This window comes from Gymnoscopelus microlampas (genome assembly GCF_963454915.1).
Source record: "Gymnoscopelus microlampas genome assembly, chromosome: 20".
NCBI classification, from domain to species: Eukaryota; Metazoa; Chordata; class Actinopteri; order Myctophiformes; family Myctophidae; genus Gymnoscopelus; species Gymnoscopelus microlampas.
This window is the reverse complement of record NC_139957.1, coordinates 37,871,897-37,890,935: the sequence shown is the minus strand read 5'-3', so window position 1 is coordinate 37,890,935 and position 19,039 is coordinate 37,871,897. Positions and strand designations below refer to the sequence as shown.

General features: G+C 42.6%; 1 protein-coding gene across 4 annotated transcripts in view; it reads left to right on the top strand.

Moving 5' to 3' along the window:
* ralgapa2 (Ral GTPase activating protein catalytic subunit alpha 2) overlaps positions 1 to 19,039 on the top strand; it is a 252,180-nt gene that overhangs the window by 97,855 nt on the left and 135,286 nt on the right. For all 4 annotated transcript variants that reach the window (XR_014599889.1, XM_084045660.1, XM_084045658.1 and 1 more), the window contains exons 13-20: positions 1,795 to 1,943; positions 5,195 to 5,306; positions 7,395 to 7,632; positions 8,771 to 8,974; positions 15,705 to 15,827; positions 15,938 to 16,029; positions 16,322 to 16,418; positions 17,436 to 17,618. Coding sequence is in view for 3 of the 4 variants with exons in the window: in XM_084045660.1 (XP_083901786.1) it covers positions 1,795 to 1,943; positions 5,195 to 5,306; positions 7,395 to 7,632; positions 8,771 to 8,974; positions 15,705 to 15,827; positions 15,938 to 16,029; positions 16,322 to 16,418; positions 17,436 to 17,618 (1,198 nt within the window). In the remaining variant the exon portion in view is untranslated. The remainder of the gene's footprint in view (positions 1 to 1,794; positions 1,944 to 5,194; positions 5,307 to 7,394; positions 7,633 to 8,770; positions 8,975 to 15,704; positions 15,828 to 15,937; positions 16,030 to 16,321; positions 16,419 to 17,435; positions 17,619 to 19,039) is intronic.

The following is a 19,039-nucleotide window of genomic DNA, read 5'->3' as shown; positions in this document are numbered from 1 at the left end:
ATCATCTGGGGTCCTGACCCCCAGTTTAGGAAACACTGCTATAGGGACAACTAGCAGCATATAAGACAAATTACAGGAGGCTATCAAGGACCATTGGTTTTCAAAGTGTGGTCCGGGGACCCCCCGGGGGCCCTTGAGGGGGTTCCAGGGGTTCCCAAGCAAAATGATTGATAGTTATTGAACAAATTGACCCGTTATAGGTCTTACAGGTCTGTAACTCAGAGTGGAAAAGGTGTAACTCTTTGGCTAAGACACATTTTTTGTCTCGCTACATCAGGCATTTGTCCTTGGACTGCAGTGCAAAATGTGATGCGTGTGTGTGTGTGTGTGTGTGTGTGTGTGTGTGTGTGCGTGCGTGCGACAACAGTAAGCCTGTATTTGAGTGCTGGTTTCTTTGTGGAAACACACGGTCGCAGCGGCAAAACAAGCCTTTCTTTGCAAACATGTCTACACTAGTGTTTGTGTCATCTACATAGTCAATCTAACGCTAAAATCAACGCCAAAGTCTGACATACACAAAACAGGTTTCATGAGCATTTTTAATTCAATTTTCTAGTCTTTCTCAACTGGTGACATGAGGAAGGTTTCACCTGTAGCGGACACATATGTTGGACTTATGTTAAAGGGTTAGTTCACCCCCAAAATTACTTTTTTTCCTATCGATTAGTCACCCCATGGAGACTTGAATTCATGGATATAATTTTTTGGTTTTGTCGCATTCCTAAGACAATAAATTGACCGGCAGCGGTTCCGGCTTTGTGTCTCCTACCAGAACCGCTGCCTACCGGTCAGTTGGTCATCAAATTATTGGCTTAGGAATGTGACAAAAACAAAACAAATATCCATGAATTCAAGTCTCCATGGGGGTGACTAATCAATAGAAAAAATGATATTTTTCGGGTGAACTATCCCTTTAATGTGTATTTTCCAGACATTTAACCACTTAAACCGACAATACTTAGTAAACCTGACCTTTCACTTTGTACATGGTCTGCTCTTTTTTCCCTCTACACCAAACCTCTTTTCCGAAAATAGCCGATCTACAAGCTCAGTTGTGAGATTGCAACTCGGCTATGTTTGGCTAAAGTTCTCCTCAGGATAGGGATGCTAGGGTTCAAGTGATTGATGTAAAAAAAAATATCCTATTAAGGCTAAAAGGATAACACAAAAAAAATCCTTGGGACTTGTTTTATGCTAGGTTGGTGAATTGAATACATAAGACCACAATGGAAACATTTACACAATAATACATGTCATCAACAAGTACAAACACTATGTACAAAGGAGCAGTGGCGTGCACAGACATTTTGAGGGGCAGGTGCTCAAGTAAATTATACTTTTTTTTGTTTACTTGGTCTGCTCTTTTTTCCCTCTACACCTATACCTCTTTGCCAAAAATAGCAGATCTACAAGCCCACAACGCCTCGCAAGCGCGAGGCGTTGTGAGCTTGTAGATCTGCTATTTTTGGCTAAAGTTCTCCTCAGAAAAAGGATGCTAGGTTTCGAGTGGTTATGGTAAAAAGAAAGATCATATCACATAAAGATTTGGTGGACCCCCTGCAGTAACTCTGAGGACCCCCTAGGGGTCCCGGACCCCCTGTTGAAGACCCCTGCTGTAAAAAAAAAACATATTTTTATTTTTTTCAAAAGGGCACTTCAGGTCAAGAGGGCAAAGGGCAGGTGCTCTAGCACCACCTAGAGTCTATCTGTGCACGTCCCTGCAAAGGAGAAAAAGGAAAGAAACGGTGTGTTTGAAATGTTTCCAACGTGACATTGTTGTGGCGTCGTTGCCAGGTGTTCCTGACCAACTCGTCCAACGTCTTCCTGTTGGAGCCGTGCCAGGACGTGCCAAAGCTGCTGGACAACCAGGTGGAGGTGTGCCGCGGCGTGCTCAGCATCTACCGCCACATGATCATGGAACACACCATGAACACACAGACATGGTCAGTGGAGCACACACACACTCATGGACACGCACACTCATAGACACACACACACACACACACACACATAGACACGCACCGCACTCATGGATTAACCCATTAAGACCTGGAATGCATGTGTGTCACATCTTTTTTTTATTTGAGCTAAAAAGCATTATTTTACACTTTAGGCTATTCAAAAATAGCAGATCTACAAGCTCATAGCGCGGCCGCGCTATGAGCTTGTAGATCTGCTATTTTTGAGAATTTTTTTTTTTTGGTGCAAATCTTCGATTTTTTTTTTCACGCAAATCTTTGCTTCTGGGGGGTCCCTTGAACAAAATATTTTGAGATGGGGGGTCCGCGGCCAAATACATATACTTTTTGGACGTCCTTGACATGAAAAATCACTGACATAGTAACACGTTTTTTCAAAAAACAGTTTTTAGAAGACATTCTAAAAAAAAATGTTTTTTTGTAGAATCGGCCTCAGGTCTTAACTCATATACTGCCTAGAACGACTAAAACGACTTCTGTCCATAAGCCATGCCTGCCAAGAACGACTAAAACGACTTTTTAAAAAAATTAAAAAAATTAAAAATATTTTTTTTTTTTTTTTTTTTTTTTTTAGATTTTTTTTTAATTTTTTGACCCAAAGACCAAGGAGATATGATTTTTCGAAGATATAGACTCCCATCCACTTCCTTGTTAACTTAAAACTTAAAAATTCTGTATCTCGGCTCCTGAGTACTTTTTTTTTTCAATGAAAAATCTTGGCGGTGTTCAAACAGGCCAGAAATAATTCTGGCAGTGAATGAGTTAATGGGTTAAAGTTCTCAGTCGCCACGACTGTTTTCAGTCATTTGTACTGACTTTTATGGAAGCGTGTCACTCACCGTAAATAGACGAGCTACAGTAGTTGTAGATAGCATATTCATTGTGGGCTTGTAGAATGGCTGTGTTTGCCATTTCTGAAAATGTTATAACAATGTATTTTAAATCTTCACCTATGATGACATAGGCCAAGTTGAAAGAGGTTAAGTCTGTCTGTGGGTTTTATAAATATTTAAACATTGACAAGTATCAAGAAGAGCTTGTGACTAAATAATTGTACATAGCCTATTTTCGGTTATTGGTCATTTTAAGATTAAAGAGTATTTGAAGGGGTCAAACTAGCGATAGAATACATTCATTGGATGGACAGGTAATTTTTTTCCTGATGGGGAGATGGAGATGGGGGTCCGCGGCCTAAAGGTCATTACACACCGCCATTATGCGAATATACGCAAAATTCAGACTTGTTCCGAAAAAATAAAATACGCTTTTTCGTTTTGCTTTTTCGCTTTTTCGCTCCGTGGAAGCTTGCATTGACTTTATAAGGTTTTAAAAAAAAACGTAGTATTCGCATGAATGAATCGCCCCCGGTGTGTAAGGACCTTGGGGCCCTTGACATGAAAAGGTTTGAAAACCACTGCTTTAGCCAGCATCCTCCATAAGAGCACTGCTTGTTTGTGAGTACTGTAGGCTACCGATCATATTCATGGGTTGTGTAGTTATCATTTACTTTACTCAAGGCTCCAGAACATGAAGGGATGTTTTTCAGTAGAAGTGGTGGTATTAGGGCTTGTTTGTTTGTTTGTGTGTGCCTCGACGGAGCGGGCGGTAGACTATCAGCTTGCCGGTTGTGGTGGGCCGGTCTGGGCCAAAATGTCAGGGCCGAATTTTTCACCCAGTCCAGCCCTGGACTCCCTTCTCTCACGACAACAACCGGATTCATTCTCTGTGTGGAAAACGGGGACATGTGCAACATACCGTATTTACTATCCAATATAAAAACCCACTTTACTACGACCCAAAACGGCTGCAGCTGCCCTATGTTTTCTCAAACTATCAGTCGCAAGAGGAACATACCGGCCCATTTCAGCATATAAACACACCAGTCCTAATGGAAACCGGGTGAAAAGGTGAAAACGTGACACTGGGGGAGACCAGATGATCATCCAAATACACTATCAGCACAACACAGTTAACCCAATTAGACCTGGAACGCATCTGTGTCACGTTTTCATTTGAGCTAAAAAACATTATTTTACACTTGGGCTATTCAAAAATAGCAGATCTACAAGCTCATAGCGCGGCACCGAGTGCCGCGCTACGAGCTTGTAGATCTGCTATTTTTGAATAATCGAGAAAATGTGTGCAAATTAATATATTTATATTATTTTAAAGCAAAAAAATGTTTACTCAAATCTTTGCTTTTGGGGTTCCCTGGAACAACATATTTTGAGATGGGTGGGCGGCCAAATACACATCATTTTGGGGGTCCTTGACATGAAAAAGTTTGAGAACCACTGATATAGAAACATAGGTTTTTCAGAAAACTGTTGGGATTTAGAAGACATTTGTAGCTTCAGGTCTCAATGGGTTAATGTATGCATTGGTAATAGTGGCATGTTTGTCTAGAAAACAGATTATCTGTCAGGCATTCCATGAAGCAAAATGAAATCCTGGTGTGAGGTCTGGTGAACATACAAAATGGTAAATGGGTGCATTTATGCGCGCCTTTTAGCCAAAGCATATTACTATCAGTGATGATGCAATATTTTCAATGTAATGTGTCCCGGGATGGCATATGGGTCTTGTATATGGGTCAGTAGTTTTATTGATTATTTTGATGCCGTAATGGTATTTTCTCGGTTGCTTTCTCTTCTTTTCTTTCTTTCTCTTTTTGGTAATAAAAGGTTAATTAACCCATTAAGACCTGGAACTGTGTCATTTTTAGATTTGAGCTAAAAAGCATTATTTTACACTTTGGGCTATTCAAAAATAGCAGATCTACAAGCTCATAGTGCGGCACCGAGTGCCGCGCTACGAGCTTGTAGATCTGCTATTTTTGAAAAATCGTGAAAATGTGTGCAAATCTTTCAATATATATATATTTTTAAAGCGAACATTTTTAACTCAAATCTTTGCTTCTGGGGGTCCCTGGAACAAAATATTTCGATGGGGGTCCGCGGCCAAATACATACGTTTTTCAGAAAACCGTTGGGATTTAGGAGACATGTAGAATCGGCTTCAGGTCTCAATGGGTTAATAGTTAATGCAGAGAGCACTTCTTATGTCCAGGTTTGTAATATATGTCCAATACTAGAAAAAAAGCTTTGAATTGTATTGAATTCTATTCAATTTAACTGAATTGTGCATGGTCTGTGTGTGTGTGTGTGTGTGTGTGTGTGTGTGTGTGTGTGTGTGTGTGTGTGTGTCACACACAGGGAGCAGCTGTTGCAAGTGCTACTGAGGATCACTGAGGCGGTCATGAAGAGACCGCAGGAGAACCAAAGAAAAGACTCCTTTGCTGAGAGTTTAGCGTCCATTCTCTTCAGGGTCAGTTTTCCATGTGTTGTACTGTACGTGTCTGTGTTGTCCACCAGAGGGTGCTGAAAATGCCCAGAACTAAATAGCTGTCACCCCTAACACATTGAGAGGCAATACTCCTTTTCCTTTTATGAAAAAAATAATGTTTAAGTGTTTTTGCTTTTATTATGAAAGGACAGTTTTAAATAGAGAGGAAAGTGGGGGGGCGACTGCAACGCATGTCTCCAGCTAGAATCAACCCATTTAACCCATTAAGACCTGGAACTGTGTCATTTTTAGATTTGAGCTAAAAAGCATTATTTTACACTTTGGGCTATTCAAAAATAGCAGATCTATTATGAGCTTGTAGATCTGCTATTTTTGAAAAATCGTGAAAATGTGTGCAAATCTTCTGAATATATATATTTTTAAAGCGAACATTTTTAACTCAAATCTTTGCTTCTGGGGGTCCCTGGAACAAAATATTTTGAATATATATAATTTTGGGGGTCCTTGACATGAAAAAGATTGAGCACCACTGATATAGAAACATACGTTTTTCAGAAAACTGTTGCGATTCTACATAGGATTTATGTAGAATCGGCTTCAGTTCTCAATGGGTTAATCGAAAAAGTTATCGAATAATCACTAAGAAAATCAACGATAGTTGCAGCCCTAGATTAGAACTGTTGCCAAAATTACCTGAACTATAGCATTTGTGTACAGCTCCACATATAGACACACATATTCACACAAACCAGCAAAATGTGGGTCCAGGATAGATATTACATTAACCAGTGTTGTGTCACCACTAACGTCAGGGGTGATGCAACTTTGATGATGGAGAGGGCCACTATATTTCCACACTCACTCCAGAGGGCCACATTGCATATACTGTCGGACAGACACCTCTTATCTCAGTATGTTTGTCTCAGTAAGCTTTTTTGATAAATGAATGCCGTACTTTGACCATTCTCTGTCACACAAAAGTAAATTTTGAGCTTCTAGTTCCGCTATTTTTGAATTGGAATGCTGATTTTTTTTTATTGGAATCCTGAAGAGTAACATTTTTATTTAATTTCAAATGCATTTAGTTATACTTATGTTAACTTTTTGAACTTAAAGGACGGCTTCACCGATTTTCAACATATCTTCATATAATTGGTCCTCACTAATACTCATGATAAAATGGTAAAAAAAAATTCTACTCGGTCTGTGTCTCAGAGGAGGCTGTGGACAGTTTAGAGTCTCGTCTACCAGTGACATCATCAATGGGGAATCCAAGCTAATAGAAACTGCAGGCTTTCTATTCCTGGAAAGTTGCAATGCAATAAAAGAAGCCATTGTTCTCGTGTTAATAAAAATCTAAATAAGTCATGTGAAATCTTGTTGGAAAGAAAAATCATGCCTAACGATGATGTCACTGGTAGACGGGTTTCTGCTTTGTATTCCTGGAAAGTTGCAATGCAATAATAAATCCCATTGTTCTCGCCTTAATAAAAATCTGAATAAAACAATTGTAATATTTTTGGAGAAAAAGAATCCTGCCTAACGATGATGTCACTGGTAGACAGGTTTCTGGACTGTCCACAGCCCTCCTATGAGACACAGACCAAGTAGAAAAAAAATGTATCATTGTATCATGAGCATTAGTGAGGACCTATTATATGAAGATAGGTTGAAAAGTGGTGAAGTCGTCCTTTAAGTACAAATACATTGGACATGGACATAATAAAGACAATATCATTTTTATAAGCTACTATAATATAGACTGAAGTAATTAATGCGGGTCATGTTTGCAACTGTAACTGAAATAGCCGAAATCAATAATATATCAGTATTCCGATATTAACCTGCGGGCCGCATTAAGTGAGGTGGGGGGCCGCATGTGGCCCCCGGACTGCCGGTTGCCCATGTATGACTAACGTCCTCCTCCTCTCTCTCCCCCCCTCTCTCTCTTGTGGTGGTTCTGGTGTTGGTGTTGTTTTGGCTGTGTGTGTGTGTGTGTGTGTGTGTGTGTGTGTGTGTGTGTGTGTGTGTGTGTGTGTGTGTGTGTGTGTGTGTGTGTGTGTGTGTGTGTGTGTGTGTGTGTGTGTGTGTGTGTGTGTTCGTGTCCAGACCATCATCGTGGCGTGGGTGCGCGCCAACCTGTGCGTGTTCATCTCCCGGGAGCTGTGGGACGAGCTGCTGGCGGTGCTGTCGTCCCTGACCAGCTGGGAGGAGCTGGTGACCGAGTGGGCGGGCATCATGGACTCGCTGACGGCCGTGCTGGCGCGCTCCGTCTACGGCCTGGACATGACCAGCCTGCCCCTGGACAAGCTCAGCGAGCAGAAGGAGAAGAAGCAGAGAGGACGCGGTGAGAGGGAGGAGAAGAGGGGTTCTCTGTCAAACGTTTCGTTTTTGGTGTCTCACTTTTCAGAGCCTGACCGATTATATTGGTTTGGTTGATAGATCGGACGTTCTTTTTGAACGACGTCGGTATCGGCAATTATGCAGCTGATGTGTCCTCATGTTTTAACCTGGTCTACCTATTATGTCAATATATGCATTTTCAAAAATACCAGATCTAAAAGCTGTGACTTTGTACTCAAAGTATATTTTGGTGCTAAAACATTTGTACATTTCAAGCTCCAAAGGTCCCACCCCCACACACTCTTCCACTTTTTATACTACAATTGTTTGGCTCGAAGCGAGCCCACATTGTTTCTTTAGGAACAATATTTTCTAGTTTTTATTGTCTCCGCCAGGAGACTATGTTTTCGTTCTCGTCCTTCCGTGTGTCCACCAAGCTAACATTGGTCAAGCTTCACGTGACACGTGACAATATGTTGAAAGGGTGTGCTTTGATTGGCTAGCGAGACGCACGATGAAATAGATGTCACTTCGAAAGACTATTTATGTCTTTCGAAGTGAGGTAAGACAGGATTAATCAGGAACCGGAGGAGTGTCAGACACGTGTCAGACGAGGCTCCCAGAAGAAACACATCTCCCCCGTTCAGGCTCTCAGCGAGTTCAAGGCCATGGACTCCTTCTAAAAAGAGCATCACGAAAACGCAAGCAAAACAAAACACGATGATGATGATGATGATGATGATGATGACAACAAAAAATAAAATAAGTTTGAAAACTCCCTTTTTACTTTGTGTTAACCCGCCTCCATTTGCCCTGTGTGGGCTTGGTGACACCTCAGGAGGACTTGAGTACCTGCTAACTGCCACACTACGGCTCCCATGACCTCTCTAGACCTGATGGTCAATGGGCAGGCCGGCACATGCCCAACACTATTTTTTTTACTTTCCCTTTTTACTACTGGCGGAGACCTGTGCTCCGAGGAGCACATTTTCTAGTTCATAATGTTCCAGTGTTCAACAACAAAAACTCAATGAAATCGTTAATCGCAATATTTATTTGTGTGACAATTAATGGTCATGTAAAAAATGTCATAATGGTGACAGCCCTCTGTGCTTTGTGTTGGCCTCTGTGTGTTTTTTCAGGAGTGATCAGCGAGTCCCAGAAGTCTGCGGCGGTGGCTCGCTCCTTCTCGCTGAGCTGGAGGAACCAGCAGGGGGCACAGGGGGGGGAGCAGGGTGGGGGCCCCGGGGGGGTCCAGGAGCCCGTCATGAGGTTCCGCTCCGCCACCACGTCAGGGGCCCCCGGCGTGGAGAAGGCACGCAACAACGTGCGGCAAAAGGCCTCCGGTAAGCAAAGTAAACCCGACCCTGGGGTTCGGCCGTCAGGCATTACGGTACATCAGTGATTCACAACCTTTTTAATGCATCTCTGTCATTTTAAGATGTCTTTGGCTATTCAAAAGTAGCAGATATACAAGCTCGAGCTTGTAGATCTGCTATTTTTTGAAAATAGCAGATTTCTTGAAAATGTGTGCAAATCTTTGAATACATATTTCCTTTTTTTTTAAGCGAACATTTGTAACTAAAATCTTTGCTTCTGGGATTCTACAAATGTCTTCTAGATCCTAAAGATTTTTTTTTTTAAAACGTGTTGCTATAATATCAGTGGTTCTCAAACTTTTTTCCCTTAGGACCCTCAAAATGACCCTCAAAATGATATGCATTTGTCCGCGGACCACCCCTATCTCAAAATATGTTGTTCCACGGACCCCGAAGCAAAGATTTAAGTTACAAAATGTTCGCTTTAAAAAATATATATCCAAAGAATTGCTCACATTTTCACAATGTTTCAAAAAATAGCAGAGCTACTAGCTCATAGCGCGGCACTCGGTGCCGCGCTATGAGCTTGTAGATCTGCTATTTTTGAATAGCCAAAGAAATCTTAAAATGACACAGATGTGTTCCCAGTCTTAACGAGTTAACAGCAGAGCTGGACGGACAGGAGACCAAAACCGTGTTGCTCTCCTGTCTTTGTCTTGGGATTTTCTCTATTAACATTCTGCCCATAGATTATGTTTAGGACAAGGAAGACAACCGCCGCTACTTAGTGCTACTTCCCCCCCCCCCCCCCCCAATCGCTCAACTTTATAATTAGCCTGCCACCGCCTCATCAGATAAGAGGCGTCTGTCGTTGTCTGAATTGAACCGCACGATGACGACGACGACGCGCGTCTAAAAAGCCGTCTTTCTGACACACACTGAAGGGGAAGTGTGCGTGTGTGGGTGTGTGTACACGTACGTGTGTGCCTGACAGGGGGAAACATGTTGACATTGGCCGGTGACATGTTATAGAGGAACAATGGAGGCCATCTGCTGGCCCTCTTTTGTCTGGCCGCGCCGGAGCCTTTCAGAGGCACCTGGAGCTAACGTACACACACACACACACACACACACAGACCTGTCTGGAAGGCTTTCATATGCAATCAATACAGTATCGGGCCCAACACAGTGGGTGGCAGGCTGACGCCAGGCCGCCACCCGACAGATAATGTTATCAGTAATGTAAGCTCCACACAAAGTGCCACTGAAAACATTTTGACGTCGTTTCGCACTGATGAATGAATGCAGCGCTGGGCGAGATAACGCCAGCAACGTGTCATACTTGTTGAAAGACGTTTGTGTAAAAGGCTGTTTGTTACTCGGGTGTTTTTTCATGTACCCCCCCGCACTGGGTTCTCAAAGTCTGGTCTGCGGGACCACCAGGGGGTCCCAAAAAATAATGCATTTGCAACTCAAATCTTTGCTTCTGGGGGATTCTACAAATGTCTTCTAAATCCTAACAGTTTTCTGTTGCTGTAATATCAGTGGTTCTCAAACTTTTTCATGTCAAGGACCCCCAAAATGATATGTATTTGGCCGTGGACCCCCCCCCCCCATCTCAAAATATTTAGTTCCAGGGACCCCCAGAAGCAAAGATTTGAGTTAAAAATGTTCGCTTTAAAAAATATATATATATTCAAAGATTTGCACACGTTTTCCAGGATTTTTCAAAAAATTGCAGATCTACAAGCTCATTGTATATCTGCTATTTTTTTGAATAGCCAAAGCAATCTTAATAGAGAAAATCCCAAGACAAAAGACCCACACGGTTTTGGTCTTCTGTCCGTCCAGCTCTGCTGTTAACGTCCCTAAAGTCCTGTCCGTCTCCACGCGGGGCCGAGAGCTCAAAGCAGATGCAGGAGGAAGTGTGTGTCTTTTTTTATAGTGTTTATAGTGTTCTGTTTGTTTATATTTACACTGTGAGCAGACAGACATGAGCCAAAACATGAAACAGTTCGCATCTCAAGTTCCCTCGTTCCCTTTCTCCTCCTCCTAATTGGATTTCTCTCACATTGATCTTCAAACGCCCCCCCCCCCCCCCCCCCCCCCCCCCCCCCGGCCCACTGTATACCTCTTCGCCCGCTCCTCGACAGTAGACCCCGCACATCAATTGCATAGTGGTGTTTTCATAGTTTCATTAACCCATTAAGACCTGGAACTGTGTCATTTTTAGATTTGATCTAAAAAGCATTATTTTACACTTTGGGCTATTCAAAAATAGCAGATATACAAGCTCATAGCGCGGCACCGAGTGCCGCGCTATGAGCTTGTAGATCTGCTATTTTTGAAAAATCGTGAAAATGTTTGCAAATCTTTGAATATATATATTTTTAAATCGAACATTTTTAACTCAAATCTTTGCTTCTGGGGGGTCCCTGGAACAAAATATTTTGATGGGGGTCCGCGGCCAAATACATATAATTTTGGGGGTCCTTGACATGAAAAAGATTGAGCACCACTGATATAGAAACATACGTTTTTCAGAAAACTGTTGAGATTTAGGAGACATGTAGAATCGGCTTCAGGTCTCAATGGGTTAAGGGTGTAATTAATGCTTATTAATATGCATATAAAACGGGGTAACTGTAGCAAGTGTGGCGACGCTGATCTTATCTCCCTCTGGAGGAAGACGCAATTAAAGTTCAACACACACACACACACACACGCACACGCACACGCACACACACACACACACACACAGAAGCCTAATTTGTGCTCATAGTACGATTGTGTCGCTCACCTAAAAAGAATAGATCTACAAGCTAACAATGCATCACACACCCCCTGTGCGATGGTGTATGAATTAAGCTATGGAGTCCTTCCCTTTCATTGCTCACGTTTAGGCCTCAAGTGTCATCCACGCATAATGACAATGCCTCTGCACTGGAAATTGTCAAAACGTGGCCGTGCTCATGTATGCAAATACATCTTAATAATGTTCTGAGAGGATTTTGTCCTGATGAGCCAAAGTAGCCTCGGAATACATATTTTCTGGCGTTCAGCTATAGTTGGTACTAAAAGTAACCACTTGTCCGAATTCTTATGTTATTATAAACATCAGAAAAACGTATTTTGTATACCAAAATCTCTACAAACTCACAATGCGTCACACTTCCACACGTTGTGGGCTTGTAGATCGGTTATAATAAGGCACGAAATTGGGGCATAATCCCTCGCTTGAGAGACAAATCCACTCTGTATCCTGGTCTAGCCCAGGCGCCAGAGAACTAATTAAACTAAAGTCTTAGAAACAAAAGCAATCCCCCCCGCATTAATTAAGTGTCTTAAAAATGCAGAGTGTCACTCATTATTTCTTATTTGTTTGTGTTTTTTTTTGTTTTTGAAGATTTAATGAAAAACAGGGGCTTTTTATGATGTACCAATTGTGGCGGTTCGAGGTTGCTTTGTTGAGGTTAAGAGCCCTCGAGTGACAAATTGAAACGAGTGCGTGGCTGTTAATGTATTCTCACTTCTTAGATGATTAATTTCCTGTCTCAGTAACTTCACTTTGGATTTTTCTTTTTTCCATTTTCTTTACTCTGTGGAATTGCATTTGAGGTTAATTTACATTTGCATACTGTATGTATGTTCAGTTTTTGACTGGTACAGAATGTCTTTTTATTTGAGTGAACGTTACTTTTGGTGCTGAACAATTTGTGTTCATTCATTTATTTGGTTTATTTTCGATCCCGTTTTGGAAAATAATTAACAAACAAACAGACAATTATGAACCTTTTAACTTAGTGAAATTAAATGTTTACTGGGGCAGGAAAAGAGCTAATGAAAAAGTAAATTCAGTGCAGCACTAATGTAATTAATCTATAATGTGTTAATGTGGGTTCATTTGTTTAGTTGTTGTCACAACCTAAAGCGCCTGTTTTACACTTTATGACGGAATCAGATTCAACTTCAACATCGTCACAGCACAGGTTTACAGCTGTAAAACAGTGGGTGAAATTTGTTTTTGTGCAAGCTCCATCATTTTGTTTGTTTGTAAGAGGGGGGGGGGCAAGGGGAAGAGAGGGAGAGATATCAATAAAAACAAACAAATTATGGACATATTTACACATAGTACCGTATATCTATCCGGTGCGGTAAGTACCTGAGGTAAGACAAAGGTGCGTGAGCATAGCAGCAGATCTATACGGTATACTTAACATGATATGCTATGGACGTTACTTAAGGTACAAGAAAAAAACAAAACAGTGTTGCTCACAACTTATCGCAATGAGGCAAGTTGTGAAAGAATTTCTTTTTTTTTTTACAAGGATAGATTATCAACTGAGTTCGGTGGGGGAAGAAAAAAAAGTTTCTAATTATTGAATCGAACTTGTGTTTTCGTTTTTTCTTTCTTCTGTTTTTGTTTTGTTCTTGTTTCACAGCACAGTTAATGTGGTGTGTTAGTTATTGCTATAGTTTCCTTTACCATTCTGTAGTACGCTGTCATTGAATACTCTCTGCTTTCCTTTGCTTTGTTCCTTCTCTTTTCTTCCTCTTCCTTTCCCCCCTTCTCTCTCTCTCTCTCTCTCTCTCTCTCTCTGACTCTCTCTCTCTCTCTCTCTCTCTTCCTGATGGAAGCTAAGCGAAGCCAGTCCATCAGCAACTGTGTCCATCTTTACGAGTTGCCCGCTACTAAAAGCGTTCCTATGCTGCTTCACACTGTGAGCTCTTTCTTGCCTGGTATCTCTGGCGGTAACTCTGCTTGTTCTGCTCACAGACTCTCAGGTAAAGTGCGTTCTGAAGCCTGATTCATATTCTCCCCGTAGAACCACGGACGGCGTCGCTTGCCAAAACACATTACTAATCTTTTGGTGCAAGCAACGCCATGGTTCTACGGGAAGTATATCATGCGATGGCATATAAATGAAGCTCAAGGGGCTGCATGTGGCTGGCTGTGTGTGTGTTTGTGAACCCTCTATCCTGTCCTAGCCATCTGTCTGTTACCCCTCTGTCTGTTACCCCTCTTATCTGCTACCCCTCTGTCTGTTACCCCTCTGTCTGTTACCCCTCTGTCTGTTACCCCTCTGTCTGTTACCCCTCTTATCTGCTACCAATCTGTCTGTTACCCCTCTGTCTGTTACCCCTCTTATCTGCTACCAATCTGTCTGTTACCCCTCTGTCTGTTACCCCTCTTATCTGCTACCAATCTGTCTGTTACCCCTCTGATCTGCTACCACTCTGTCTGTTAACCTCTCAGTCTGTCTGTTTGTTGTTGTGGTTTCAATGGTTGCTGTCAAACGTCATCAGAGCAGAGACCTCGATGCCTCCAGAAACCTGTACTGTACCTACTAGTGATGCGTGGGTCAGGTTTTTTCACAACCCCCCCAACCCGCCCCAACCCGTTCCGCAAAAATGAATATGAGTTGACGACCCAGCCCGTCCCGCAACCATCAAAAAATAAACCTCACAAGCAAGTCCATTCAATTGCTTTCCAGAGAGATAGAGGGAGAGGGGGACAGATGGAGGGAGAGAGAGAAGGTGTGTTTTGGTGGGTTCTTTTTGGGTTGACCCGCTCCACCGGCCCCGCGATAATTGCGTCGTAATCTATAACCCGTCCGCCCGCCCCGCGGCTCAACCCGCAGGACCTGCGGGCTACGGGTCGTCCCGCGAGTCATCACTAGTACCTACAGTACAGTACAGTACGGGCGGCCATAGCTTAGTGGGTATAAAGGCTGTCTGGTATTCAGGAGGTCACTGGTCCCCCCCTGGTCCCTGAGCAAGGCACTTAACCCCTAACAGCCCCCCTGCGCCCCCCGGAGCGCTCCTCATGACCGTCTGAGCAGCCATCAGCTGAAACTGAATCCTCACGAATGCCTTGGAAACCTTGAAGAATGCAGTCTGTTGTTCCTTGCATGTGCCCATGTTGTGTCATAGTTCATGTCTGTGGTTCTCAAACGTTTTAATTTCAAGGAACCCTGCAGGGTCCCTGGATTCCCACTTTGAGAACCACGGGTTCATGTCATATGTACTCAAATTGTCATTATGTAACGTCACCGTAACAAATGTAGAATGTGAATTGTAAAGTAACTGTTGTGAGTGTCTTGATGATGCGGTGATTTGAGCGATGATGTGAGAATGGAAGATTGAGGTGCTGAGCAGTGTTGATTTAGTCGACAAAAAAAAAAAATGACGAAAATGATCGTCCATTACCTTTTTTCACTGACAAAAACTAAATAAGAACTAAGCTACGATGACTAAAACTAGACTAAATATATTGACAATTTCGTCAACAAATAAAAACTAGACTAAAATGTTAGAGAGGGACTAGTGGAGAAGAGATCCAGTAGAACTAAAAGACAAGTCATTTTATGTTTGGTTGCGCTCGGGTGTTGCGCTCTGAAAATAGCAGATCTACAAGCACGTCGTGCTGCGACGCGTTGTGAGCTTGTAGATCGGCTATTTTCAGCATGCAACCAAGTGTCAAATCAGCCATTACGACACCATCAAGGCACCGCCAAAATGCATTTTAGTCGACTAAATCAACTGTAGATTTAGTCGACTATAATATGATATTTTGTCGACTAAAACTAGTCAAAGACTAAAACATTTCAGATGACTAGAGTATGACTAAAACTAAATGGAATTTTATTCAAAAGACTCTGACTAAAACTAGATCAAAATTTGCTGTCAAAATCAACAATGGTCCTGAGCACCTCATGATGTTGTTCTAACTCCCCTCTCCTCTCCTCTCCTCCAGACGTGGAGGAGTGCCAGCTATCAGAGTGTGGTGGTGAGGATGATCTGGGAGGTGCTGACAGCCCCCTGCCACGTAGCAGCAGCACCTCTGACATCACCCAACAGCTGGCAGACACCTTCCCAGGTAACCCCTCCTCACGTAGTTCAGTCCAATGACGAAAGAGGATTTTTTTTGTTGTACATCACTATTGGTGAGTCGACATCATGACTAACCGCCTGCGTCTTGTCCTCCAGCCCAGAAGAGGGAGTGCTCGCCCACCTCCTGTGGTTCTGACAGCAGGACGTCAGAGGGCAGGAGAGAGACTGAGAACAGCGAGCCACCAGCGGTGAGAGTCCCCATAACGTGTCACCTCATAGAGCGTTAAGGCCCATGCATACCACACTTTTAGAGCCCAAATAATTTTGGTCCGGCTTGGTCCAGACTACAATATGACGTCATTCAGAGGTTTCGGGTGGCCGGTACCCGTCCTAATTTCGGCTGTAATTTCGGCCTCCATACCTATATAAAAGTGTAGTATGCATCGGCCTTTACGGTTCCTCTCAGAGAAACGAGTTTGTCAACGGGAGACTGTCCCTCGGCAGTGCCCGGTCTTAACTTGGTGATTTCTTTACTCCTAGATCCTCGTCAGGCGGAGCTGCAGTCCAGCTGAGCTGGACGGCAACAGCGCTGAAGGGAACGCCACCACCAACGCAAGGCCCAAGCTCAGAGAGAAAAGTAAACTTAATATGCATTTATTTTTCAGTATTCACTTGATCTGCATCTTCTGTGAAATTTAAGCAAATTAAACGTTTCACTATAACAATATATATGTCAATTTTGGAAATTAATGAAATAGTTTGAGAAGAGAACCACTGACTGAACTATTTAAATAGTTTAGAGAAAACATGCTGCTATTTGTTCCAAAGTCACTGCAAAAGATTGCTGCTATTTGTCTGAAAAAGCTTTATACCCTGTACATATAACATGTATGTAACGACGCAGTGTGACATAGCTCTGTTTACACAATGTACCCCCTCCAACTGTACTTTCCCCATTTTCAACAGTTTTTATTATATTTTGACACTTGCTTTTGCAAACGTATGTTTTCTAATGTCAATGAACTCTTTGAGTGTCAGCGATTTCCATGTTTTATAACCTTTTCAACCGGTCACAGAATTGTTATATCCATTATAATCGTTTGTCTGGCCGTGTTTTTTCTCTCTCCCTTCTCTCTCTCTCCCCCTCCCAAACGGGCTGTAGACGTCATATCCGTTGGCTGTAGTTGTATTTCACGGCCCTCCCTGCTGGCCATCTTAGCTTAGCTTAGCTTATGATTGGGTTTCAGATCGTTGGTAAACACAACGACGATAACTGCTCGTCGTCCAGAGAAAAGAAAATATAACCGGAGCTCTCTGTTCGTTTTTTATACCGTGTGGGGTAACTGATTTTGCCCTATTTTGGCCTAAAAATTGAATTTTTCAAGATAAAACCGAGAATCGGAAACGGAACCCGCTAATTCTGCATCCGGGTGAGTGAGTGCAAAGGGAACCTGATGATGGAAGTTACAGAGAACAGCGCGATCGCTGATTAAACAATGAAAAAGCTAATCGACGCGTTTTTGAGTCAATGGCACGGATGGATTAAGTAGCAATTGACTCGAAAACGTGTCGATGGCAGTCAAAGAGTTAAGCTCCTTTGAATTGAATTGACTTATAGTATTGATGTGTGTACTTCCACCCCATCCTCGTCCAGGTGAGAGCGTGAGCAGTGACACGTCCAACGGCTACCTCAACGACACTGAGGGACCCTGGCAGCCCTGGCAAGCCTTCGACGAGGAGGCCGACACCCAGTCCACCCAGTCGGCCCACATGGACGTGACCTCCGACCCCCAGAACCACAGGAACCTGCTGCTCAGCCACAACGAGGCTCTGGCAGGTACGGCAATGGGTTCAGAACCCACCGTGTTAAAGGATTTACAGAACATGCGTTTTACAGAAAATAATAACGGTAATATGTTAACACATCGGGTGCCAGCATTTTTTCATAACAACTTACGTTGGGTGCCAGCATTCTCCCCATTGACTGTGCTTTACTGTTTAAATCTGTAGACTCCGCGACGAGCAAATCCACGTAAAAAAAAGCATCCATTCATGTTGAGCGATGACCCTGGCTACAGCCTGGAACCATAACATTTCACTTGTGAGTTACAACGGGGGGGGGGTCGCGCATCGCGCATGACCGGTTTTCACCACGGGAAACGGATTCGGAGATATAGGCGTTTTAAAGAAGGAAATAGACAGGAAGCGGATGGAAGCCATTTTTTTGTTTCCGGTGATCCATTTGGCCTATCCTTCTTAGGATCACAATGGGTACTCCCAGGGCTGCTCTAGCCCCGCCCGTGCGGAGAAAAACGAAAAGAAAAAAAAACGGCACCTGAGCGCTACTATGTAAACACACGGTTCAGACCGTGATCGGCACCCGATCTGTTAAATGACAAAATTATGGTAGGAATGAGTGAAGAAAATGATGTGTGTGTATTCATAAATGCATTCTGAAGCTCTGCTCTGGAATCATAAAGTGCTGAGCCATCAGAGCGTGGCAAAAGCGCAGATTGAATTAGTAAATTCCCCAATGAAAATTGTGTAGTTCAAACTGCCACGATGGTAAACAGAAACACGATGGAAAATATACGTTTTTTTGATATTGTAGGTAGCTACACTATCTACATGTGTCGAACGTGACAGTTTTGTATCACATTTACCCCCCCCCCAATGTGCTTGTTAGTACAGTAAGTTAACTTTTGGGGAGAGTTCGTTCCCCTAAACCAGTAACAACCTTCACATTATGTCATAATAACGTCCCTGTGTTCAGCCATGACACCCAGACTGTTATGAGCTGTGTGCTATGCTAACTAAGCTATGTATGTATGCTCCCAGAGATGTACAGTGTTTTAACCCATTCAATCCAGGAACACATACTGTGTGATTTTAGATTTTTAGCTACTATTAAAAAAAAAAAATGGCTGATCTATAAGCTTGTAGCGCGGTATGAGCTTGTAGATCTGCCATTTGTTTTTTTTTATTGTGAAAATTTGTGCAAATCTTTGAATACATATGTTTTTTTAAAGCGAACATTAACTCCGAATCTGGGGATTCAACAAATATCTTCTAAATTCTTTTGAAAAAACGTATGTCGCTATAATATCAGTGGTTCTCAACCTTTGGACCCCCAAAATTATATGTATTTGTCCGCGGACCCCCCCTTCTCATCTCAAAATATTTTATTCCAGGGACACCCAGAAGCAAATATTTGAGTTAAAAATGTATATATATATATATTCAAAGATTTGCAACACA